The 25662-nt window shown below is 41.4% G+C and overlaps 1 protein-coding gene, 1 long non-coding RNA gene and 2 pseudogenes across 3 annotated transcripts in view; all 4 read left to right on the top strand.

Moving 5' to 3' along the window:
* The window catches only part of LOC146510790 (uncharacterized), a 360605-nt gene that overhangs the window by 10825 nt on the left and 324118 nt on the right, over positions 1-25662 (top strand). The window lies entirely within an intron of this gene.
* LOC146510791 (E3 ubiquitin-protein ligase TRIM21-like) lies at positions 4021-7676 on the top strand (annotated as a pseudogene). The gene is made up of 2 exons (XR_014876072.1): positions 4021-4210; positions 5745-7676. The product of XR_014876072.1 is annotated as an E3 ubiquitin-protein ligase TRIM21-like (transcript).
* On the top strand, positions 11086-12341 carry LOC146510792 (inorganic pyrophosphatase-like). The gene has a single exon (XM_085172714.1). The coding sequence runs from the start codon at positions 11136-11138 to the stop codon at positions 12009-12011; it is 876 nt and encodes a 291-aa protein (XP_085028840.1). The 5' UTR covers positions 11086-11135; the 3' UTR covers positions 12012-12341.
* LOC146510793 (uncharacterized) lies at positions 21450-22484 on the top strand (annotated as a pseudogene).

Here is a 25662-nt window from a genome sequence, read left to right on the forward strand (position 1 = left end):
ACTGTGTTTTACACAACTTTGAGTCTGCCTCCGCCAAATGGGTCTCCTTGGAGATCTTTTCAGAGAAGCCTTCCTTGAAGCGGATGTACGTACTCACAGGACAGTTATCAAAAAAAAGATGGAATAATTACGGTAGAGTTGGTGTCCTGTTAGTTCTTCTGTAGTTGGTTGACGTGCACAAAAAACGGTTATTGCTTTTTATAATTTCACAGTTTCAGGACAAAAGAAAACCAAAAACGTTCGGACCCCTGCAGTAAGGTTGCTAGTCACTCTGCCATCTTGGATCCTCCCCAGAAAAGTGAACGAGCACTGATAGTGTCATCTACAGCTGTGGCCAAACGTTTAGAGGGTCTCGAACTCCAGTCCTCGAGGGCCGCTGTCCTGAAGCTTTTCCATGTGTCCCTGTTGCAACACGCCTGAGTAAAATGAGTAAAATTAGCAAGAGTATAGAACTTGACTGCATGCTGAAGGGGCAACCCCTAACCCTACTCAAGTAAATTTAAGTTAATGTAAGTGTTTGGAAAAATATACTTCTAAAAGTACTTTTATTGCACCATGTTCATTCACTCATGCTGCTGTAACATGAATCCAATGGCTGAATCACCACCTCAGCATGCAGTCACGTTCTATAGTCTTGCTAATGACCTACTAATTGTATTCAGGCGTGTTGCAACAGAGACACATGGAAAAGCTTCAGGACAGCGGCCCTCGAGGACTGGAGTTCGAGACCCCTGGTTTAGAGAATGTGAAGTGTTGGGTTTTTTCACAAAGTTTGCTGCTTCACTGACAGTCGTATATCATATCATTTCAAACAGGGGTGATCCAGCAGGGGCGATTCTAGGATCAGAGCTTTGGGGGTGCTGAGCACCCAGAGAGCTGCCCAGCCAGGCAAGATAAACCTGTCTCTGTCAGTCCCTGCATCCTTAAATGTTGTCCCGAGTTCTCTCTGACTGTCACTTTGGTGCATTTAAACCCCTGTTCCTCCCTGTCCTCATCTCCGTTATCAGTCATCATAATTTTACCATCTCTGTGCAAGTCTGCAAATTTCTTTATTAAATCATAAGATTCTTAAATTCATCAAGTCTCTCTGTGCCTGGGTCCTCATCACAAAACATGACATCACTGTTTTGTACATTTTAACACAATTTACTCCCACATTTGTGAAAGAAAAGAAAAACACTTTTTTGAAAAGTCTGTAACAAAACCATTAAATCTGATCAAGGTTATTTAAATGCTGCAAAAGAAGAATGGATTGGAATAGAAAAAATACATATCCTAACCTTAATTACTGGGAGAGAATAATGAATGATGCTCATAGTGAGTGAAAGGTAAACTGAGTGCATTTTTTGGACAGAGATTCACTTTTAATGTGTATGTATAATATAATAAGGATACATAAAAAATACTCCCAAAACAATAAATTATTACAAATAAATTATTACAAAATATTAATAAAAACGATAAAAATGGAGGCAACTTTGCCTGTGGTAGAATGTATACCATGTATGAAAAAATCTTTACTGCAGACACTAATTTTACTAATTTAATAATAATAATTTTGTGTTGTAAGATTTATGACTTTCATGCTTTCATAGTGGTCCTTAGGAGAGCTTCACATTTTCTCAGGTGGTCCACACTGTAAAAAGTGTGAGAAACACTGATAAGTGTCTGTGTGCTTTTGGAAAACATTTAAAGCTGCTGCACAGAATCTTTGAAACAAGCTTAAAACATTTGTAGAATATAAACAGAGCATCTGCTTCTCTTTACAGCTCCTCACTCCACCAGGGCTGTTTGGCACTGACAGTGTGCAAATGTGATGTACGTACTGCGGCAGTCATACAGACAACTGGACGGTCCAAAAGTTGGCCGACCTGTTACTGGCTGAGGTTTTAGTAGAGTTGTGGCTGAACCACATAAAAATATATCATTAATTTCAATCTCCCCGATCAATGATAATGTTATGTTGGGATGTTGTTAAAGAGGGCAAAAATGTTTCAACCAGGTTTGTTTAGCAGATTCTGTTTAGCAGCTTTAATATAGGGAGGACACAACTTCCAGATTGTGAGTAAAATCAGGTTTTTCCTCTTTGTCAGTTTAACAGTTTCTGCCTGTCACTGTTCCCGGTCTGTTTTCTTACATGGTTCTTCCTGACCTTGTACTTTCTCCTCACGTTCCCCTCTTTGGACTGACAATCATACACAAATAGATTGTATTCAATTAGATGAAAAATTACATTAATATGAAAAGAAATTCTATTAAGATATCTCCCATGCTTGCTTAAGTAAATAACTTCTAAATGCATTTATGGACTCACCTGTTTTATTGCATTTTCCTGTTTGAGCTTCCTGTAATTGCTGTCATACACTGCAAAAACAGGTGGATGATCCCTAATGTCATTAATTAGGAGACCACTTATAGATTTCATTAGTAAATATTAGTGATGTGTAGATGAGGCCTCGTGAAGCGTTTCAGCACATTCCCCAAACTGTATCCATTAAATGTAATTCAGAGTTTATTATAAATTTCTATTCAGAAAAATAAGTTCATCCAATGTTTTTACATTCAGTCTATTGCATTTTTTGACACCATTTCCCAGCTTTGGAAAACACGCTCACAGGGCACAGATGAAGCTGGGGTACAAAAACTGTAAAGCCAGGTGGGAAAGGTTCAGATAAGATGTCTTCCTATTCCCTCAGTACGTTAAAGGATCCTCTGATCTTGGAATGTTTCTCTCCACTAAGTAGCGCTGGACCTCAATGATGGAGTCAGCTGTTGCATTGTTGGTTTGTCTGCCAACTTCTTCATCGAGCCGCTGCCACAGGTTTTCTGAAAAAATAAAAAACGCATCGCCGTTTTAGTTTCTGTCATCTACCCCAAATTAGTACACATTAGCATCAAAATGTACCACTAGATTTTAAAATGCCACTGGATTTTAACATGTCTGACACTCATACGTTAAGACAAATGGTGGGGGGTGTAGTAAGGATGTTGGGGGAAGCAGACAGCTCCACAGGAAGAGTCTTTTGTCTCTTGGAGGACTCTGGGAAGTAGCAAGGGAGTGTGAACCTTAAGGTGTGAAACAGCTGTGTACTGCCTTTGTTCCTGGAGGAGGTATTTAACTGAGAGCCATGCTAGGCTCAGTGAGACTCTGCTGACCGTCTGCCCCGCGGTCATGTAGGCTCTCCATCAAGCTGTTTGTTTCTGTTCTTTGTGTGTTTGGATTAAAGAATGTTAGCTACCTCTCGTCTGCAGGCTTTATTTAAGTGGAAAACTTCCACAACACCAGCAAATAAACACTGAATATTTCATGTGTGACATTTGTGAGGTTACCTTAAACACAGTCCGTCAGTCTTTTTGCTCTTGAACAATAAAATATTAAAAACTGTCTCGAGTTTATTTGGTGATGTTCTCGTGCACGAGGTGAAAACAGCAAACAAACGTCACAGTAAATCTTTCCAGCTGATGTTAGGCATCCTCCACCTGCTGAATCCACGTCAGCCTCTTCCTGCTCATGTTCCTGTTTAGAGGCACAGTCGGCCTGAAAATGGAGAAAACTGAACACAGGAATATTTGGATTTTCCTTCTTTTTCTCTGCTCATGTTCAACTTGTCTGATTCAAGCTGGGAATATTTATTAGAAATAAAGTGAATAATATTTTATTATTACGTTGATGCAGCACATGGTTCAGTTAGCTTTGTATAAACACATGTGTTAGAAATGTTCTTCAATCAGCTCTTTTTACTCTCTTACATTTCTCAGATAGTACTTTTTTACTTTTACTTCAGTAAAGAAGTTGAATTAGTACTTGGAGTATTTTTAACAGTAGTACTTCTACTTCAGTACAGACTGTGTGTACTTTTACCGCCTGTGTCTGAGACCTCCTTCAGGGTCCACCTGAAGCTCTCAGTCTGCTGTGGAAAAAGGAAATCCAGGTGAGTTTCTCCTGATCACCTGAGGCCTCATAACTGTGTGAACCCACACACCACTCCTCACTCCTCCCACCCGCTGCACACAGACACTGAGTACAGACCGGCTGATTCCTGTAAAGGGAGAGGCAGGAAGAGGCGGAGCAACAGCTGAAAAACAAGAAGCTCAACGTCATTTTGCAGAAGTGAAAGTGTGAGAGAGCAGCAGCAGAGCTGCAGTCGAGTCCTGTTTGTCTCTAAAAGAAGATTCACTGGAGTCCATCAGGTTTCTCTCAGCAACAGTGGTGAGTGCAGCTGATCACACTTCCTGTTTCTACACAAATCTTCACTCTGTTCACTTCATCAGGACTCATCACAGTCACACTGGATCCATAGAAATCTGCTCATGTAACCACAGATCCACTGTAGGAACATCGAGCTGCTGCTTCAGTCTCACTGTGGCTCTGCTCAGGACTGTGGACTCAGTCTGTGCTCTGGACTTCAGACTGACTCCACACTTCCTGGTTATTCATCACTTCCTGTTCCTATTAGATTGATTCTGGATCTGATTGATCATAAGGATTACAGATGTGAAAACACCTATTTATTCTTTATTGATATAAAGCCTTTGATACTGTAAACCAGTAGACTTCAAAAAGTCATTCACACATTTTACAAAGATTATCTGACTTAGTGTATCCTGTAAGAGTCACAGATGTTCCTAAATCATTCAGAAAACAGTCGATGCTGCACTTTATAACTTTGTGTGGAAACATAAATCTCATTATTTAAACAGATGTGTTTGAATCATCCTGATAATCAGGCTTTAAATATGTCCACACATCAGCTGTGATATTCAAGCTGAACTGGATCAAACATCAGACACAAACATAGATGATGGTGTTTAATCCCAAAGCTTATTTAAACAAACTGGAGGACAGAATTCCTCCTTAAATGTGATTTTGATCAAGTCCACTGATCTCGTTTTCACACACAGGCTTTATCATGGTGGCTTCTTCTCTACTAACATCAATCTTTGATTTGGACAAACAAATATATGAAACACAAAAATAAATCAATGTTTTCTGAGGATCCAGAATAACATGAATGATGTATCCCAGCGAGTGACTGGAAAAGTTCATCTTCCATATCCTGAGTTTGTGAGGAGCTGTGATGTTCCAGTATCTGTGAGAGAAAACAGGACAGTTTTTAATGACGCACAAATGGACCAAATATACAGACACCTCTGAATAAACATGTTCTCATAAATGCCATTAAAATACTGGATCAACAGTTAATAACACATTTCTGAGGTTTATGATTCATCGTCCTCCTCACTGTCAGTTCTACTGGAACAGTCACTGTTTAATATTAATGGCTCGTTGATCTGGACAATAAGAAGTATTTAGTCACCAACAAGGTCGAAGTTCACGGATGGAATATGATGGAATATATCCAACAAACTGATTTATTCAAGTATACAAATGATCTGCATGAATCTTGGACCTTCTGTAAAACAGTCAGAATTTCACATCTTTTTAACGACTGTATTTATGTTCATCCCCAAACGTTGATCCAGTTCATCTGGACGCAGCAGACACTACGATGTTAGGTTTGTGTTTGGGATGAACCAGTTTGTGTCTGAGTGTGTTGCTGGGTCTCCACCAGTTACTCTGAGAACTGAAGAAGCTTCTCTGATGAAACGTCTTCAAGAAACTCAAAGAAGTCCAGACGCTTTTCTCTCCAAGCTGCTCAGACTACTGACGCTTGTTTCTCTCTCTTTAAAAATGAAATTTAAAGTGAATTTTGAATCAAATGTTTCTTTTCTTTCTCCCTCAGAGTGCAGACATGTCTGCTGCCAGCAATCTGAGATCTGAAGATCAGTTTCTGTGCTTCATCTGTCTGGATTTTTTCACTGATCCAGTCACTACATCATGTGGACACAACTTCTGCAAAACCTGCATCAGTCAGCACTGGGACATGAATGTGATCTGTCAGTGTCCCATGTGTAAAGAGACTTTCTACACTCGACCTCAGCTGAGGGTCAACACTTTGTTCTCTGAGATGGTTGCTCAGTTCAGACGTGAAGCTCAGCAGAAAGCCAGCAGCAGCAGCTCAGAGCAACAAGCTGCCAAACCAGGAGAAGTTCCCTGTGACGTCTGCACTGGAACCAGACTGAAGGCCCTGAAGTCCTGCCTGGTGTGTCAGACCTCCTACTGTCAGACTCACCTGGAGCCTCATCTGACACTGAAAGGCCTGAAAAGACATCAGCTGATTGATGCTGTGGAGAACCTGGAAGGCAGGATGTGCACGAAGCACGATAAACTCCTGGAGCTGTTCTGTAAGACCGACCAGACATGTGTCTGCGTGCTCTGCCCTGTTTTAGACCACAAGAACCATGAGTTTGTTCCTCTGAGAGAAGAATATGAAGGAAAGAAGGCAGAGCTGGAGAAGACAGAGGCTGAGATTCAGCAGATGATCCAGAAGAGACGACTGAAGATTCAGGAGATCACAGAGTCGGTGAAGACAAGTAAAGATGCTGCAGACAGACAGAAAGCAGAAGGTGTTCAGGTCCTCACGGCTCTGATGGAGTCTGTTGAGAGATGCCTGAAGGAGCTCATGAAGGAGATCGAAGACAAACAGGAAGCTACAGAGAAACAGGCTGAAGGTCTCATCAAAGATCTGGAACAGGAAATCTCTGAGCTGATGGAGAGAAGCTCTGAGGTGGAGCAGCTCTCACGCTCTGAAGACCACCTCCACCTCCTCCAAAGCTTCTCCTCCCTGAAAGCTGCTCCACCCACCAAGGACTGGACAGAGGTCAGAGTTCATCCACCACCATATGAGGGGACTGTGGGGAGAGCTGTGGCTCAACTGGAGGAGACAGTCTGGAAACCCATGAAGAAGAAGCTGCGTGAGGCTGCAGAGCTGCAGAGGGTCCAGCAGCATGAGGTGGACGTGACTCTGGATCCTGATACAGCTCATCCTGCTCTCATCCTGTCTGATGATGGAAAACAAGTGTACTGTGGTGATGTGAGGAAGAAACTTCCAGACAACCCAGAGAGATTTTCTCAATGTCCTGGTGTTTTAGGAGAGCAGAGTTTCTCTTCAGGCAGATTTTACTTTGAGGTTCAGGTTAAAGGAAAGACTAAATGGGATTTAGGAGTGTCCACAGAGTCGATCAACAGGAAGGGAGACATCACACTGTGTCCTGAGGATGGTTTCTGGACTGTGTGGCTGAGAAATGGAAATAAGTACAGTGCTTGTGCTTCACCTCTTTTCCCCCTCTGTCTTCATCCTGGTCCTGAGAAGGTGGGGGTGTTTGTGGATTATGAGGAGGGTCTGGTCTCCTTTTATGATGTAGGTGCTGCAGCTCTGATCTACTCCTTTACTGGCTGCTCCTTCACTCACAAACTCCACCCATACTTCGGTCCCTGTAACAATGATGGAGGTAAAAACTCTACACCTCTGATCATCTGTCCTGTCAATCGAACTGATCAACGACTGATTTAATTTGATGAATGATTGATTTTTCTTGAAGGGAACAAATGAACATATTGAGTGTAAATCCTCTACAGTCTCCATGTTTCTATAGAATCTGATCATCAGGACTCTGATTCACACTTTGATTCTCATGGAGTTTGATTTGAACAGAAGAAAAGTTGAATCAGGAAATGTTCCCACTGATGGAGACTCGAGCTGAAGAGCAAATATCAGAGAATAAATGTCCAAAAGCTTCATTTACAATAAAGTTTGTTCAATGCTTTGAGTGAATCCAGACTCATGTGTGGCTGTTATACGGAGCATCAGAGTCCAGCTGAGTTATGTTGGATACAAACTGCTTATTTTGGCTCTGTGAGTATTTTTGTTCACTGAAAACTGATGAGACGGATAATATTCAAAGAACTCTGTAGAGATTCATGCATCCATGTGCTCCACCTTTCTCCTCCACCTGCAGGTGTGGAGGAGAAAGGTGGAGCACAGACTGCTGCATCCTTCCAGTCACATCATTTTGATGATTATATTTGCATGTTGTGATGATTTGGGTTAAAGATCAACAGAGTTGAACGGCTGCAGTCACAGCATGAAGACGATGCTGAAGCTGAGCTGTCAGTGAAGATGTTTCACTGTGATTTGATTTGAAGAATAGAAAGTGTGTGTGTCTGCTGACAGCTGCAGTCTCTGTTAGTCTGCATAACACACACACAACTTTCCCCCTGAGGCAACGATCCAGCAACAACACAAAGAACAGCTGCAGACACACACACACACGATTGTGCGCTCCCTTTCAGTCTGAACTCTCAAACACACAAACAAACAAACTCTATCAATGTCGTACTGTTAAAGAACACTTTACTGTTTAAGGTGGAATTCCTCAGTAACAATGATTTGAGGTCTCTACCAGTGTCTACAGTGGTTTTCAACATACAATCTACTGAAACATGTGATTTTCTTTATGCCGTACAAACTATTTTAAAAGAGCTTTGATCACAACATGATTTGCATGATTTGCAACATTTTTTCCCCCAATCGGTTATTCCGATTCCGTTAAAATTTAACTCTTAACCTAATTTAAACTTGTTTAATTTCTCATTAACTCAGACTTTTAATTTATTTCCTTGTTTAATGTATTATTTCTTTATCCTTGTTTAATTTTTGCCGATCCTTTCTGTTCAAGCGGTTTAATCTGACCTTTGACCTATTAATTCCTTTATCTCATATTTTCATTTCATTACATAATTTTCTGATTCATCTTAATCCTTAATCTTAACCTTTGACCTATTTCCTTAGCCTTGATAAACCTTGAAATTTCTTTCACCTTTAAACTTCAGGCTTAAATTCAACCTTTGTTAAAAACCTTCTTACTAACTTGTAATTCCAACTTTATGCATTAAACATGTATCTTATCATATAAACACTCGATCAGTGTGACAGAGAGAACTGTAACCATCACCGCTCACATTTTAATCTGGTTTATGGCCAATTTTGCAGCTTTTGATATAACAGGCTCTGCTTACCTTTATTTTGAAGGCCTTCTATGAGGGTGAATTGGTTTCCTCCAGTTCTGGCGTCTGACAGCAGCTCCGTCAGGAGCCTCTCCAATCCTCCTTTTCTCCTTTCCAACCCAAAAATCACGTCGGGTCACCGATTTGTTGTGTTCAAATGTTTTCAGAAGGAATTCAGGAGAAAAAGATTTAAAAAGATTTCCTTCAGACCATCTTCACTGACCACCTGTGATGAAGGACTCATCTCTCCGGGTGTCCTGCAAGCAAACAATCAGATTTTTTGAACACCAACTTATTTGCTTACTTAAAACATTTTTTTTTTAAATTTGCTATTGATCAGACTTCAATTTAGACGATCTCAGGCTCCCTCCCCACTGGAGAGGTGACATTCAATGTCCCACTGTCAGTCTGGATAGCCCTGACCACCACCCCACACACAATGTCACGAAAGCATCGTTTTAAAAAGGGCTCTGAAAACATGGCCAATAACTTTCATTCTGATGATCTGCAGAATAATTTGGCCACAAAACTAATTTCACTGTTCAAAAACTTGCAGACTTCACTATATACAGTGTAGACAGTGTGGACCCTCTAAACTAAGTCTGGGGGATGTGATCTTTGAATAAATGCAGACCAAACTGTTGTTGTTTGTTTACTTACACAGCATGTCTTGTAGGATTAACTGGAGTCAACAACAACAGCACAGAGCAGTCACATCTCAGGTCTAATAACAGAAGACAGGAAAAGATCAGGAAAGAAAGAAACATGTTCTCAGCGAGGACATGTAAACACAGACACCTCTGTGACCCTGTAAACATACCTCAGCTCCCCCTGAGACGTGGAAGCATGTCTGCCATGGCTCATCCTTCATCCTTGTTTAATTTTTGCTGATCCTTTCTGTTCAACCGGTTTAATCTGACCTTTGACCTATTAATTTTAACTTAACAGTACTCTTGTTTTGACCTTTTCATTCCTTATAACCAAAAAACCCTTTTATCTGATATTTTCACCTTATTTATTGATTATATATATATCTATTATATTTTATCACCTTACCTTATTTTGACCTTTGACCTATGTCCTTGTTAGCCTTGATAAACCTTGATCTTCCTTCATCAAACGTGAAATTTCTTTCACCTTTGAACTTAAAGCTTAAATTAAACCTCTGTTAAAAACTTTCTTACCAACTTGTAATTCCAACTTTCTGCATTAAACATGTATCTTATCATATAAACACTCGATCACTGAGAGAACTTTAACTTTAGGCAGAACCAAATGAAGCAGCTAATCTCGTCAAACTCACAGCGACAGTAACTGACAGTGAATTATTTTAATGTTCTTCATTGTATTTGTTAGAAACATTTTATTTTCCTTTAATTGCGGGACTTTGGTTAAGTTAAATCCGATGTATTAACCGACCTTTGAGGTGAATTGCAGCTGCAAAGAACGCTATGGCAGGCAATGAGGTGCGTTTAATGTCACTCTGTTAATTTGAGCGTCCATAAATTGAATATCTTTTTTTTAAACTTTATTATTGCTAATTTATTGGAAAATTAGGCCATTTAATCAAGATAGATTTTATGTTGTTGGTTGTAAAGATCTGGATGGATATTTTATTTTATTCTGTATTTCTATTTTTCAGTTTTACTTTTCAAGACTTGGTGAATTGCCTTTTTCTTTATAACTTGGCCTCCTTTTTGTTTAGTTTTGTTAAAATTAGCAGCAGTGAGAAGTGTTACTGTCGGTCTTGAATATATTTGATGTAGCCCATACAATTAAGGTAAGTGTCATGTTTTTAGTTGTTAGAGTCTGATGAAGAATCTTTTATTTTTCTCCAAAAGTTGATTCTGTTTATCTGGACATAGTGTTTTTCAGTTTCAGCTGAATGCAGGTTTCCCCAGTCTTATACGTGTCAGGAGCATCAGCACAGCTGAAATGCATTTTTTATAAGCACCGCGTCTCTGTGGCTTTTAAACCCCAAAACACACTAAAACAAAAATTGGCCCACCCCAAGGATCGGGTCTCCCGGTGTAGTTTCCACTGTGACAGACTGTAGGCTTCCTCAGAGTGAGGCTGAGAGCGGCAGGCCCAGGTGGAGTCTGACCCGTGGCCCTTAAATATAAAATATAATTAAAACAACATCAGAACGAACAATGAGCTGCTGTTAAGAACTCCCGACGCCATCCTTCACCCAAATCCAGCGTGAAACAGAAAGCCAAACGACAACATGAGCTTCTCGGTAGAAGAGAGGGGAAACCCGAACTCCCTGAGCTACCGCTTGTTTTTCAAAAATGCTGAAGGGAAGTACATCTCACCATTTCATGACATACCTATGTATGCTGACGAAGGCCAGAACATCTTTCACATGGTTGTTGAAGTGCCAAGATGGACAAATGCAAAAATGGAGATTGCTACAAAAGACCTCTTGAATCCAATAAAGCAGGACGTTAAGAAGGGCAAGCTGCGCTACGTTGCCAATGTTTTCCCACATAAAGGCTACATATGGAACTACGGAGCCATTCCTCAGACGTGGGAAGATCCGTCACATAAAGATGGAGACACTGGCTGCTGCGGTGACAATGATCCCATAGATGTCTGTGAGATCGGCAGTAAGGTGTGCTCCCGTGGTGAAGTTATCAAAGTGAAAGTCCTCGGCATCCTGGCCATGATCGACGAGGGTGAAACAGATTGGAAAGTGATTGCAATCAATGTTGATGACCCCGAGGCCAGCGAGTTTAACAACATCAGTGATGTCCGGCGCCTGAAACCTGGCTACCTGGAGGCCACAGTCGACTGGTTCAGGAGGTACAAAGTACCAGATGGGAAACCAGAAAACCAGTTTGCTTTCAATGAAGAGTTCAAAGACAAGGACTTTGCCATTGAAGTAATCAAGAACACTCACAACTTCTGGAAAGCCCTCATTTCCCAAAAGGCTAGCGCTGGTGAACTGAACTGCAAAAACACATGTGTCTCAGCTGGCGACAGCCCTTTCTGCTGCTCTGCAGATGAGGCCACTGCTGCTGTTGGTGAGACATGCCCGTGTGGAAAAGAAGAGCCTGTCCCCTCGTCAGTTGATAAATGGTTCTACTATGAGAAGAAGTAAAAGAGGACCTTCTTCAAGTGGACCAGGAGGAAAGCTCATCTCTCACAGGAATACTTGAAGACAGACTTGGATTAGGAACCAATGGGATGATGGGTGGTGGGGTCTGGGTTTACCTATCTCCTTGTAGATGGAGAAGAATGGCGATACTATTGATCAATAGTAATGATACTGTAGAGAAAGAGAGCACTTATGTCATGACCAACGATTTTTCGCTTATTTAAAAAATCTCTTTGGAGATGTGCTGTAATGAACAAAGTGCAGGTACTGTGCCTAGTAGATGCGTGTGTCCTGTCTGAGACTGAACTGCTTTAATAAAGCTTCTCTGGTTAACTTATAAAAAAAAAAAAAAAAAAAAAAAGAACTCCCGACGTCCATCAGAGGCCCGATTTTCTTACAGATAAAGACAAAGTCAAAGTTTCATCCCTCTGTTCTCCTCCTTTTTCACTTTAAACACTGTTTCCATGACAACAACCACCGTATGTGGAAAAGAACCCGACACCAAAAACTGAAGCGGTGAAAAATGTTTTGTTGCAGATAAACTATTAACTTTATGTTATTTATTTTCAGCTCATACCATCATTAAAGCATGTTAGAACACACATGTAGGATTGCACAAATCATCGCTCCTAAATTTAATCGTATCCATAACAACAGTTTGTACGTGTTCGCTTTGAAAACATCACATTCTTTATGTTAGTTGGTTTAGACGAGTGATCTCATCTCGTGGCTCAAGAGTTGGGAGTTCGCCTTGTAATCGGAAGGTTGCCGGTTCGAGCCCCGGCTCCGACATTCTCGATCGTTGTGTCCTTGGGCAAGACATTTGATCCGTTGACTACTGGTGGTGGTCAGAGGGCCCGGTGGCGCCAGTGTCCGGCAGCCTCGCCTCTGTCAGTGCACCCCAGGGTGGCTGTGGCTACAATGTAGCTGCCATCACCAGTGTGTGAATGGGTGGATGACTGAATGTAGTGTAAAGCGCTTTGGGGTCCTTAGGGACTAGTAAAGCGCTATACAAATACAGGCCATTTACCATTTACCATCTCCAGGATGAATGAGGGCAGAGTTTCATGGAGACTGTTTAAGTGTAATGTAAACCTGGATTAAAAACCCCACATTTGAACACCTTCATCAGTGGCTGTGACCATGTTGAAGGACTAATGCTGACGTGCTCTGACACTCATTAACATAGAAAACAAAGTGGTGAAAGCACAGAGCCCTGAGGAGCTCCACTGGACGGTCTGCTCACAGAACTTACATTTAATTATTTCACTTTTATTTACATGTAAAACACCCTCAGAGAGAACAGCTGTTTCAGAGCTGCCAGCTTTATTGGAAAGATGAACTGAAATCCTAAAATAGTCCAATTTATGACAAACTAACACGGTGAAATGTTGCAGGGTTAAAATGTGTCGATGGATCAACTCTTTCAGTATAAGATCAAATAATACAAAACACATGAAGGTGAGGAGGAATTCATTTTAAAGTGTGATTTAAAGCAGATTCTTTCCTGGTCAGGCTGAAGCTTTCACCGTCTGACGTCTGTAAACAAACTGAAACACGTTCAGTGTTTAGTTTTACTTCACTGACTCAAACACAGAGAGTCTGAACTACAGGCCGGCTGTGGGAGTTACACTTGACCGAGAGCCACACGTGTGACACAGCGCACCTGTTCGGGTACACGTGTCACACAGTGGAGGTCAAACCTTCTGTGCCACAAACACCAGATTAACCAGTTTCACTCATCATCCTTCTACTGTCACATTTTACTGGTTCAGGTTTTATGAATCACCATCTGAGAACGTCTCTGATGTGGGCGCCACTCACAGGGATCACTTCCTGTAGAAGGGTCACATGATCTGTTATAGGCCCCTTTGTGATGACGACAGCTCCGCCCCTTTCGTGTGAGGTTAAACCCAGAGAGCTTCGTGTGACCTCTGACCCTGATCACCAGCGTTAGTGTCAGTGAAGGTGAGATACCGTGTGACAGGAGGAGGAACAATAAAGTTTTATTTGTACGAACACGTAGAACAGATGAAGTCACAACGAAGCAGGTGGAGCTCAGTCAGGGTGGAGGTGCAGACAGGTGAGCTGAAGGGGAGGAGCCAGTCTGGTCAGGAACTCTGTCTCCTCGAGTGAACCTCCTCACCTCTGAAACACACACACACACACACACACACACACACACACACACACACAACGCACAGTTTGTTTGTATGTAGACGTCATATGTTAATGAACCTATGCATATTCATGTAACCTCAATAAAAGAGCAGTGTTACGGGGGAGCGGACAAGAGCGACTGGGGTCAAGCGAAGGAACGGCGTTTGTCCGGTTCTCTCCCGTGCACGAGAAACATGAAGAACTTTGCCTACTTCGTGTCTTGCTTTGCTGTGTAATTAAATTGTCTTCAACGTTCCAGCGAATTGGTTCAAGCTACAAACCTATCAGTGGGAGACAGAAGGACTCTGGCCAAAGTAACATCTCTGATGGACAGAGTCTCCCACCCCATGCATGTAAATGTTGCTGAACTGCAGAGCTGCTTCAGTGACAGACTGCTGCATCCTCGATGCATGAAGGAGCGTTTCTGCAGGTCCTTCCTCCCTGCAGCTGTCAGACTCTACAATCAGAACTGCTCCCAACAAACAGATGTTTACATCAATGCTGTAACTGCAATAAGTTAATTAACCGATTCGCACTACAACCTGGTTTGCCTCTTATCTGTAGTTATCTTTATTTTATTTAATAACTGTATAGTACTCTGTATATAGTAACTATTGTCCTTAATGTAAATATGTAAGAAAGATTGTGTATGTTTCTGTTGTGTCCTGTGTACTGTTTGTTGTATATGTGTCTTTTTGGCTGCTGTTACAACCAAATTTCCCCTTGTGGGACAATTAAAGGATTAGAAGGTGCAACTGTCTTTCACTTGCAGAAACTGACTGTATCCTGGCCCAGCTGAAAGATATGCCTGAAACATCTGATGTCTTTCAGATAAGGTTTGGCATGTTTTTAAAGTTTTTCAAACTCCTGGCACATCTTTTGAAGTAACTATGTTTACTTTCAAAACGCATAGTCCATAACCTAATCAAGTGGCAAAATTTCAAAATAAGTGCAGGATAGTGACGGAGGAAATGGTGTTTAGGTTTTAGTACACTCTCTGGAAATAAACGCTTTCTTGAATCCAAATATTCATGGATTATAATGTCAAGATAGGCCACCTGTGACAGTGACATGTTTTGTGCACAAATCATTTCAACTATGTCTTTAAGCTGGAGCATTAGCTGCCATACATCATCCTTTGGATTTTGGACTCTATCACCAATTATAACAGGTAGCAACCTTAAGAAATTCCAGTTCTGAATGGCTTGACCTGAAAGCTTGGTTAAATCTGGGTTGATAGCACACGGCTTTGTTAGCGCATCAGCTCCTTTGTACTTGAACTGTTTAATGCGCCGGTTCAAAAGTGCACATGTAAACCATTTCTTTGTCTTAATAAAATACTTCAAGTACAGTGCACTATCATAGGCTAAAGATGTCAGGGCGTAAACAAGGTGGTAAACCAGGTTGGCAAACATGAAAAGATTTCAAGGTATTAAAAACAGAGTTTACCTTTATCCCTTTTGGATCATTACTCTGAATACTTTTGCAGATACTGTGAAATCACATGAAGTGAGTTTCAGAGCGACTGAAGTCCTCAGTAAACCCAATGTTGTGTGAACCCAAATTATCACCAGCAATGCTGTACAAAGCTGCTTTGACTATTTCATCACCAGAAATTATACCATTTTCCAAATTTTTTAAGGTCATTCTCTCCACATAGTAAGACAAGGGACATGTGATCAGTATTGGACCGCAGATGAGCAGGCAAATTTGCCACTGACAGAGACTGCAACCAGTTTCTGTTTTCTCTTAGCGGAGCCAAGAGGATTAACGATTTCAAATGCATCCTGGTACAGAATTAGCTTCAGGCATCCTGGATTTTCAATGAAAAACTTGGACTTAAAGCTTTGTCCATCACTTATGTCTCCAAAAGCCTCAGAGTCAGTTTCACAAGACTGCTGTGACAGTGAATTCTTCCATAATTCTGATTCTAATAAGCTGCTTAGTGTTTGTTTCACTGGTATATAGTAGGCAAACCGTGGTGTCATATTTTCATCATTTCCTAATGTTAATTTTTCAGGTTCTACGTATTTGAATATCTTTTTGAATGTCTGAGTTCTTGTGTATGTTGTTCTCAGTGGGCCCTTATGACAGGTAGAAAACAGATCTGACTCCTTAATACAATCAGATTTTAACAATAGTGTCATCTGTTGGGCACAAGTCATTTGCATCTCTTCAACAATTGTCTGTATTGTTGAAGCTGGAAGAAGGAGGTGCCCTTGCAGTTTTAGGTAAAGCAAACACACATTCCTAAGGAAGGCCTCACTGAAATTATGTGGCAGTTCGGTGCCTTCATTTGTTGTTGCCTCATTTAAGCTCTGGGGAGCATCTTCACCTGCAAATACAGCAGAAGACTGCTTTATGTTGCTTATGCTTTCAACAGAGCATTCTCTATGTTTTCTGGACATATGCGCAGTAAATGATGGTTTCACAGAGAACATACTTTTCCACCAGTTACTGGACATGCCACAGGTCGCCCCTCCACTATATGCTGTTTTAAGTGGGATATAAGTTCTTTCACTGTGTGAAATTGGCGCTCACAGAGTGTAGTGGCACATTTTAAGTCTGTAAAAATGGCGCTACCAGCAATAGGGGGTGCAGGTACATTGTGAACCCAATAGAAACTGGCTTTAAAGGCCACGTAAGCATAAAATGTACGCCTGCATTCATTACCGACGCATTTGAAAAAATGATGGGGGTCGTTCCTGTGAACTCTACAATGCAGCACATAACCCCTCAACGTCTTCAGCGTTTTGTTGCAGAAAGAGCACAAAATCATTGTAGCTGTCGACAGCACATTTGTTTTAGGTTACTAACCTCCTATGACCTTTCAATAAGCACTGCTTGAAAACAGCAAGGAAAAAATAGGACTAGCCTATCGCTCGGTCAGACGCCATGAATACTATTACTGGAAAACATACTCTCATGTATTTAAAGAAAACAGAAAATGCAATGTTAGCTTACCAAAACTTTTGCTCGTGTTAAAATAGCTGAATATCTGAACGTATACACATCTCCACCACTCTGCTCGCAGACTGAGCGCGTAATGGCACGAGCCGCCAAGCGTGCTACTCCCGCAATAATTTAAGTAGTCCAATCAAAGAACAGAAACTCTCACGCTCAGTGATTTGCCAAGGTAGAGCTCGTGTAGTTTCAAATACTAACACACTTTGGGCATTAAAAAAATAAACATTTGAGCAAATGATTACTTTAACTTTTACTAAATCTGGCTAAAATTGATTGAACGTGGTGCAAAAGTAAAGAAATGACTAACATGGAGGAGATGACCAGCTGTCTATTTGGAAGATAATCAGCCTAGCACAGACTCTAGTCTGGCCCACTGGCCAGCTTTGGATTTTAACAAGTTTTGGATTTTTCTCCCACTGAAAAAGACCTCCACCATAACCATTCATACTACACCAAAGTAATTAAGTAAAGTAAGTAAAAAAACAGGACATGAATCAACAAAACTGAAACCTTTCTATTTTATAATTACATGACAGTCTGGCCAGTGGGCTGTCATAACTTTTAGGTCATTTTTAACATTTATTTATTACAATTTAAGACTAAAGACTTATGCTGAAGGATTTCCTTTATTTACTACAGCAGTTTGTCTTTAAAATGTAGAAAAACTGACAAGTACTGTTGAAATTGTACTGTCATACAAAGATATCTCTGATAACTTCTTTACACTGACAGAAATTGTACTGGTCTAGTCCACTTAAAGTGGTCTGTATGTGACCAACGTTGTAAATGAGTTTGAATGAATTTGTAAAATGTAATACAAATACTTTCTGAATTAAAAAAAAAATAAAATGTAATTTTAACATTATTTTGTTACAGTTTCAGTTGTACGTGTTCAATTTTAAATTACCATTAATTTCAGTGTTTATAAAACAGTAAACTGTAAATTCAACAAGGACATTTGATATTTAAAACATATTCCTACTGTAAAATTAACACTTTACAGGTATATATGTATTATTTACAAGATGTTGATGTAAATTAAACATTGCTTTTTTGTTTTTCTATTTACACATTTTTGATGTCAAGATTTTACACAATTTTACTGTTAATGTCACAAACATTTTTTACAGTGTGGTAGAGCAGATCAACTACTTATTGAAAGGTTGGTGGTTCGATTCCTGGCTCCCCCAGTCTGCATGCCAAATATCCTTGGGCAAGATACTAACACCAAGTTGCTCTTCGATGTGCTCATCGGAGTGTGAATGTTTATTAGTTTGCACTTGACTTTAGAAGCGCATGTATGAGTTGGTGTGAATGAGGCATGTTGTATACATGCTTTGAGTAATCCGGGAGAGTAGAAAAGCGCTAAATAAGAATCAGTCCATTTACCATCTATATTTGTGTGTGTGTGTGTGGAAGTGTTTTACTTGCATTATGTCCACACTGCAGAAGACAGTTGTGTCCAAATTCATGGGCTGCATCCTCCTGAGGACCCGGCCTTCGCGGTCTACGTGGGCCGGGTCCTCAGAAGGTCAGGTAGGCCGTAAGTAAACGGCTGGGGAAATGGGACGGTCTAGCCTTCTGATTAGCGTCACCGCTGTCTCAGTATCATGTTCCTGGGTTTGTTAACCCAGCGTTTTAAGTTTTAGTTTATTTGGATGTTGTTTATGTTTAAGTTCATTAGATTAGTGAAGTTCATTTGGTTATTAGACTCCTTGTGTTTTCTTTCCCTGTATTTAAGTTTCCCTCACCCTTTGTGTTTCATGCTGCGTGTATTATGTTATCAAGTTTGTATTATCATGTCTGTCCCATGTTTCCTGTTTTATTTTGAAGGAGTCGTGTGTTTGTTCATTGTATTTAGTTTCACTTCCCTTGTCCTGTCATTAGGCTCATGTCAGTCAGCTGTTCCTCCATGTGTTCCCACTTCCCCTAATCACCTCCTGTGTATTTAAGTCCTCTGTTTTCAGTGTGTCATTGTCAGGTCGTCTGTTGTCCACACCAAGGTTTCCATGTCATGTTTCCAAGTTTCATGTCTAGGTTTTTCTCATTGCTTGTTTAGATTTCCCAGTGTAGGTTTGTGTTCATTTTGCTTCAGTTTGCCTTGCCCTTTGTTTGTACCTTTTTTACCAGCCATATTAAACGGCTCGCTTTTTGTTAACATTTCAAGTTCTGTTCCCTGTTCCTTGGAGTCTGCGTTTTGGGTCCGTTTGTCAACCCCTACATTCTGCCCTCACCAGACTGTGACACTCGGTGGAGTTTAATAAACTCGACCGTCTGCTCCTTGCTATCTAAAATATAACAGGACACTGGCGTAAATTCTAAATCAGTTTTCTGCTTGATGCTTATTCAGCTGTGTGAAAATCCCGGAGGAACCCACCCGGGGATTAAAGTTTTATTTTATCTAATCTAATCTAATAACTTTAATCTCAGTCAAACTGATTTACTCACGAACAAATAAAACACTGAAAAAAGCCCAACAATAACATTTTTAGGTTGTCTAAGTGACTTATATGAAGTCACTTAGACTCAACATAACACCATTGAGCGTATATTGGGATACATCAAAGAGAGGCCTGCTCAAAATGAGACCCTTGAGCAAAAGTTGGATCACATCGCAGAACGGATCACTGCAGTTGTGGGGTCTCAGAATCAAAAGAATGACAACACCATGGAACAGAAGTTTGATACCATCATGGGGAGGCTCGCGGTTCTCCAACGGGAGATTGAGAGACCAGTGTCGGAGTGTTAAAGAACAGCTTTGAAATTCTCCTGAGCTGCTGGCATAAAAGAAAAATTCAACGACATCAACATGCGGACACCACGGCGCCAGCTGCAGATCCAAGGCTGGAGCCGAACAAACACTCCCTGATAACGACTGTGTGATGACTATTCTCCCCATCCCATGCAAGGCCACCTGGGTTGGCTAGCAGACTGTTTACTTAGCCTGGCAGGGCGGAGGACACTATCTCAGCTGAACTCTGGACACGCACACACTTACACTGATAAGCACGCACTCATCCCCCTCCCTTTCCAAACGCCTTTGATGCTTGTTTCCTGTGGGGGAAGACGGCGGGTCTGTGTGCCGCACTGGAATGGTAGCGCTGTGCAGGATGACTGCTGTGTTTCCTTCGGATTACTCCTCACCCCCTACCCAACCCTGTGGCTGATCACGTGCCCCAATGTTGTACTGTGGACATTTATGTGCTCTCTGTGCAGAGGAGTTTTTTTGTTTCCTGTTCTCATGCTGTCCTCCCATAGGTGCCAGCATGAGTAGAGGTCTCTTTTATTCCTCTTCTACTTTCCCATTGTTGTGTACTTTTTCAGTGTTTTTCTGTAACGCTGCCGATCTCCGACCTGTATTCCCATGTGATGTCTATGTTGTGTGTGTAAGTCGGGGGGGGGGGGGGGGGGGGGTTACTCTGCGGGGCAACCTGCATATGGCCAATAAAGCATTCATTCATTCATTCATTATATATTACGTTTAACCTGAGTAGCGAAACTCTGCGGTGATCTGAAAATGATGTGCCAGGAGTTGTGCCGTTCTCAGCGGCTTCAGTGACCCTCGAGCTCCCAGCTTGCTATCGGGCTGGTGGGTAACAGATGCTCCGAAAACGTCGAAGCACTTTTACAAATATTCGATATCTTGATAAACCGAGCAGATATTTGATGTTTACACAGCTACTTTCTTGCCTGAAAATATGTTAAAAGTTTATTTTGTGACCCAGAAAGATTAGTAAGAGTAATTTTAAAACTTAGTAGTGGCCACCATTATTGGAAACTGGAGTTTGGCTGGGCCGCGCTATGAATTCTGGGATATGGTGGACCACGAAGGACACACCCGACCCATCCTTCAAATTCGGGGAAAAGGAGGACGCATTTGTCGGCTGCATTCGGAGGAGTCTACGAATTTGGACATCCTTCGGCGCGTCGCTGTGACGGAGGGCAGTGATGATAATGGCATTGTCCAAAATGTTTCTCCTGAATCGAAACAGCCACAAACTGATGTGTCTCCATCACGATCGTCTTCATCCCTCGAAAAGGTAAAGTATTTTTCAGATAAAATAATAACTATTGATTATGTTGCTTTCATAAAATTACATCACCTATTATTAATCACATTTTTTTTTGTGTTACAGGAGTGTAGTACAAATTCACCCAACAAAAGTGACAGTAGTAATGCTACAAAAGCTCTTTACCACAGCAGCCATTTTTTTCCATTGACCAGAAAGACTGGCAAGACCTAAAAAAAATAAATAAATAAAAAAAAAAAATAAAAAAAACCCAAACACACAGAAAGGGAGGCTTTTCAAAGGTATGCAGTGGACTAATGTGGTAGCCACTGGCATTAAGTCAGTACACCCATTTTGCAGTTGTGGATTTAAGAGGCATACCATCAACACCAGTCAGTCAAGGTCTAAGACGGCTGAATTCTCATGTGCGGCATACTGCCGTTTTAAGGATTGTCCAGTGACTGTGAAAGTGGAGGGCAAAGACGAAAAAACCCTGAAGGCTGATGTGCTTATCAAAGGAGGTGAGGTGTGCCACAACACAAAGGAAATTAAAACAAGACCTGTGCGTGGACAGTCCAGAGATGTATTAGCGGAAAAACTTGAAACAAAAGTCTTTAGCTGGATTCTCTAAATCAAATACCAGAACAAGTTTTCCAAGCTGGGTGTCAGGATGAGGCACCATCTAAAGATGTCTTGAAAAATATTGCCTGGTTCCACAGAAAATAAAAAACAGAGACCTCATTTAAATGAGATGGTCAGTCTGCAAATGTTAGTAGACAGACAGCAAGGACTTCCAAATGAAGTCCTTCAGAGAGTGCTCCTGTATCCAAAAGGGATAATGCTGTGGTCCAAAAAAGCCCCTTTTAGTGTTTTCCCAGCGGTGCAAAAACAATATAGTATATTTTGATGTAACAGGAAGCATTATCTCTAAAGATAATGCTTCTGCTACTCCGTACTATGTGTATGAAGTTATAGTGAGAAGTCCCTTCAAGGGATCATCACCTCTACCAACAGCAACATATGTAACGCGTGACCATACCACTGCTTCTGTTACATATTTTCTTCAAGCATTTCAAACAGAGCTTACATGAATGGAAGCAGGGCAAACAAAAGGCCAGTAATGATCATATGCGAGGGCTCACTTGTGCTTCTCCAGTCCATTGCTATTACATTCTGCAGAGCAAGTTTGGAAGACCTTTTGGAGCGATACTTCCAGGTTATCAAAGGACAGTTAGACACAGACAACTTCAACATACCCATTCTCCACCGGTGTTTAAGTCGCATCGTGAAAAACGCAAAGGATCTTTGCAAAAAGAGGTATGTGTGCTACAGTCTGTGAGTACGAGTGCTATTTTTCTGATTTTAGTATTTATGTGGTGTTAGTGTTCTTGCCCTTGTAGTTGATTGTTGAATTGATATTTCCTCTCTATTAATTTGTGTTTATTTTTTATTATTTTCTTTTTTAAGTGTTGTTTTTGCTAATGATTAAACTTTGTGTTTAGTATGTATGTTTATTGTTTATATGCTTTTTTTCGCTATACACTACAGAAACACTACAGATTTGGCATGCACGTATACTGGCCTGTTCATCAAACTTGAAAGAAATGGATGGCATCATTATATGTGCAACAGTTGTTTTCAAAAGTCCATGCAGTGGACCAGATGTGAAAACACACCTACGGAACCTCAAAATGCTGATCGATCAGACGGGGAATGTGGATGCTGAAGACACAGACATCATTCCAGAGGACTATAAGGTAATTTTAAAATTCTGCTTGTTGGATGTCAATGGTTGAGATATTAATTGTGTTCATGATATTGTGTGACACCAATAACATCATTTTGTAGTACATTTGTGTGTTTTTAACACAAAGATCTTCTTTAGTAATAAAATGGTTGTACTTAGATGATATTTAACTTTTTATTTCAGACAGATATAGGTCATTCATCACTTAAACAGCACTTTACCGAAGTAATTGCCAGTGCCCCCCTTGATGTGACTGGACCACCGAATGTGTACCATGCACCAGCATTCATTTCAAGTATTTCAAAGTACTTTCTACCACATGCTACCTTGTGGTCAGGAATGCTGCTTGGTATGTCTTGCTTTGGTGAATCAACACTTATATGTAGTTATTGAAGTGCTTTATTGATTAAAAATTCTGTTTTTCTTCAGGAGACCTTGGGCGGCATGGGAAAGGCCCAGTGTACAGCTTTCTCAGTAAACTGTACAATCATGTGTTGCAGTTGAAGAAGCAGGTAGAATAAGTTAACACAGTAAATGAAACTGTGGTGGGGCGTGGTCTGCGGTGCCGTGCAGGGAGGGCGGACGCACCTGCACGGCATCCTTAATCACGCCCGCCTAGTTAAAAACACGGGGACTCAGGGGTTTGGGTGTGTTGTGGTGTGATGTGAAATCAATAAAATGGCTCTAAATTATGATCTTTGGTCCCGTCCGTATCGGAGCCAGGGAATGGAGGAGCTGGCCCAGAGGGTGGCCGAAATCATGCCCGCCTAGTTAAAAATAGTCACAATGTGCGCCACGCTTGAGATCGCCGTACATGCCACACCTCTGCCCAGCCACCTGTGAGCTAGGGTTCACGACTGTGGCGGCCGCGCCGGGTGCACCTGCCACGCGTCCGACTTCCGAACCAGCGGGCGGCCACCTGAACTCGCACCTCCCCGTCGCTTGGCCGGGGCCTGGGGGCGCCAGCTGTCTGGGCTGATTCCCTCTCCCACTCGCGGTGGGGGAATAGGTTCGGCCGGATGGCTCCCCAGCCTCAATTGGGCGATGGGGGTATGTGGTGGGGCGTGGTCTGCGGTGCCGTGCAGGGAGGGCGGACGCACCTGCACGGCAAGCCTTATTCGCACCACAGAAACATTACGCTGTATTGGGACAAACTGTAAATGATGTAATTACCATTTTCAGAACTACACTGAAGACAATCGAACGCAAGGGATCATGGAAAAAAGTCAATGGGACCTGAAAAGGATTCGTTTTGCACGAAGGTGTCTCACTAGACTAGATGACTTTGGGCAGTTATATCAAAAGAAACATGATGCTCTTCTCCGAGAATATGGCGATGTAGGGAAACAAAGGAAGAAGGTGAGGTTTAAATAGGAGAAGTAAAAGTTCGGGACAGATTTTGTGGGTTTTTTCACAATGAAAGTCATTCATACATATTTCTCAAATATGTAATGCATATTCTCATTCCCATTTGAAATTGTCAGGTTTTTGTGCATAATTACTCTAAAATGTCTTTATTACTGTCGTTGTGACTATGTGTTATTAAATTTGTTTTTTCAGAACTGCATTACAAGTGGTGAGAATGACATTTCTGATGTGATAAATCAAGGAGATTGTTTGAGTAACAACTGTAATTCAACAAAAGACAGGAAGCATTAAGCATTTTATGGTCCAATAAATGTTATTTATTTCAAAATTATACTTTTCAGTCTTATCGGGGCAATCGTGGCTCAAGAGTTGGGAGTTCGCCTTGTAATCGGAAGGTTGCCGGTTCGAGCCCCGGCTTGGACAGTCTCGGTTGTTGTGTCCTTGGGCAAGACACTTCACCCGTTGCCTACTGGTGGTGGTCAGAGGGCCCGGTGGCGCCAGTGTCCGGCAGCCTCGCCTCTGTCAGTGCGCCCCAGGGTGGCTGTGGCTACAATGTAGCTTGCCATCACCAGTGTGTGAATGGGTGGATGACTGGATATGTAAAGCGCTTTGGGGTCCTTAGTGACTAGTAAAGCGCTATATAAATACAGGCCATTTACCATTTACCGACTGGAGAAGTGGAAGAAAAAAAAGTAGAAAGCAAAAAGGCTTCTGTTACTCCTATGATGGGGAAACGAGTCAAACAGGTAAGGTGTCACCATTTTTTCATCTATGCATTTTTTTTTTTTTTTTGACTGTCCCGTTTGGCTCTTTTGCCATCAGAATTATTGTCTAAAGGCGAAGAAAGATGCCCAACGGATTTACTTTACCAAATTGACCATCCCAGCTTTGCCGTAATGGTCCATTTGATTCACCTTTTATTGTTTATTTTATTTGCACTTGCTGAATATGGGACAGACTTGACTGGGGGAAAGAAAGAGGGAAAGCTGAGAAGAGGGACGGGGGAGAAGGGCAAAAACCAAAAACCAACAGAATAAGCAGAAAAGAAAAATACATATATCGATCACCTGGATCACCTGTTGAGAAAGAAAAAAGAAAACAAGCAGAAGAAAATGAGAGCTATACAATAAACAACATCACAATGATATATGGGAATATGACAGTAAATACTAAATATTAAACATTATTGTGCAGCACGTAAGATCGACAGCACACAGTGTGCTTTGAGGTAGGAGCCAAAAAGGGTGTAGTTTGTGTGTGTGATCACCCATGTGTACACCTGTGAGCATGGACGCGCTTGTTTTTTTTTAAAAGGTTCCTTCATGTAATGATCTGCTAGAGGGTGTGGGTAGCCACTGCCCCGTCCTCCAGGGCATGATGCAGGTATGGAGGAGATCAAAAC

The sequence above is a fragment of the Neolamprologus multifasciatus genome, chromosome 9 (genome assembly GCF_963576455.1).
Source record: "Neolamprologus multifasciatus chromosome 9, fNeoMul1.2, whole genome shotgun sequence".
NCBI classification, from domain to species: Eukaryota; Metazoa; Chordata; class Actinopteri; order Cichliformes; family Cichlidae; genus Neolamprologus; species Neolamprologus multifasciatus.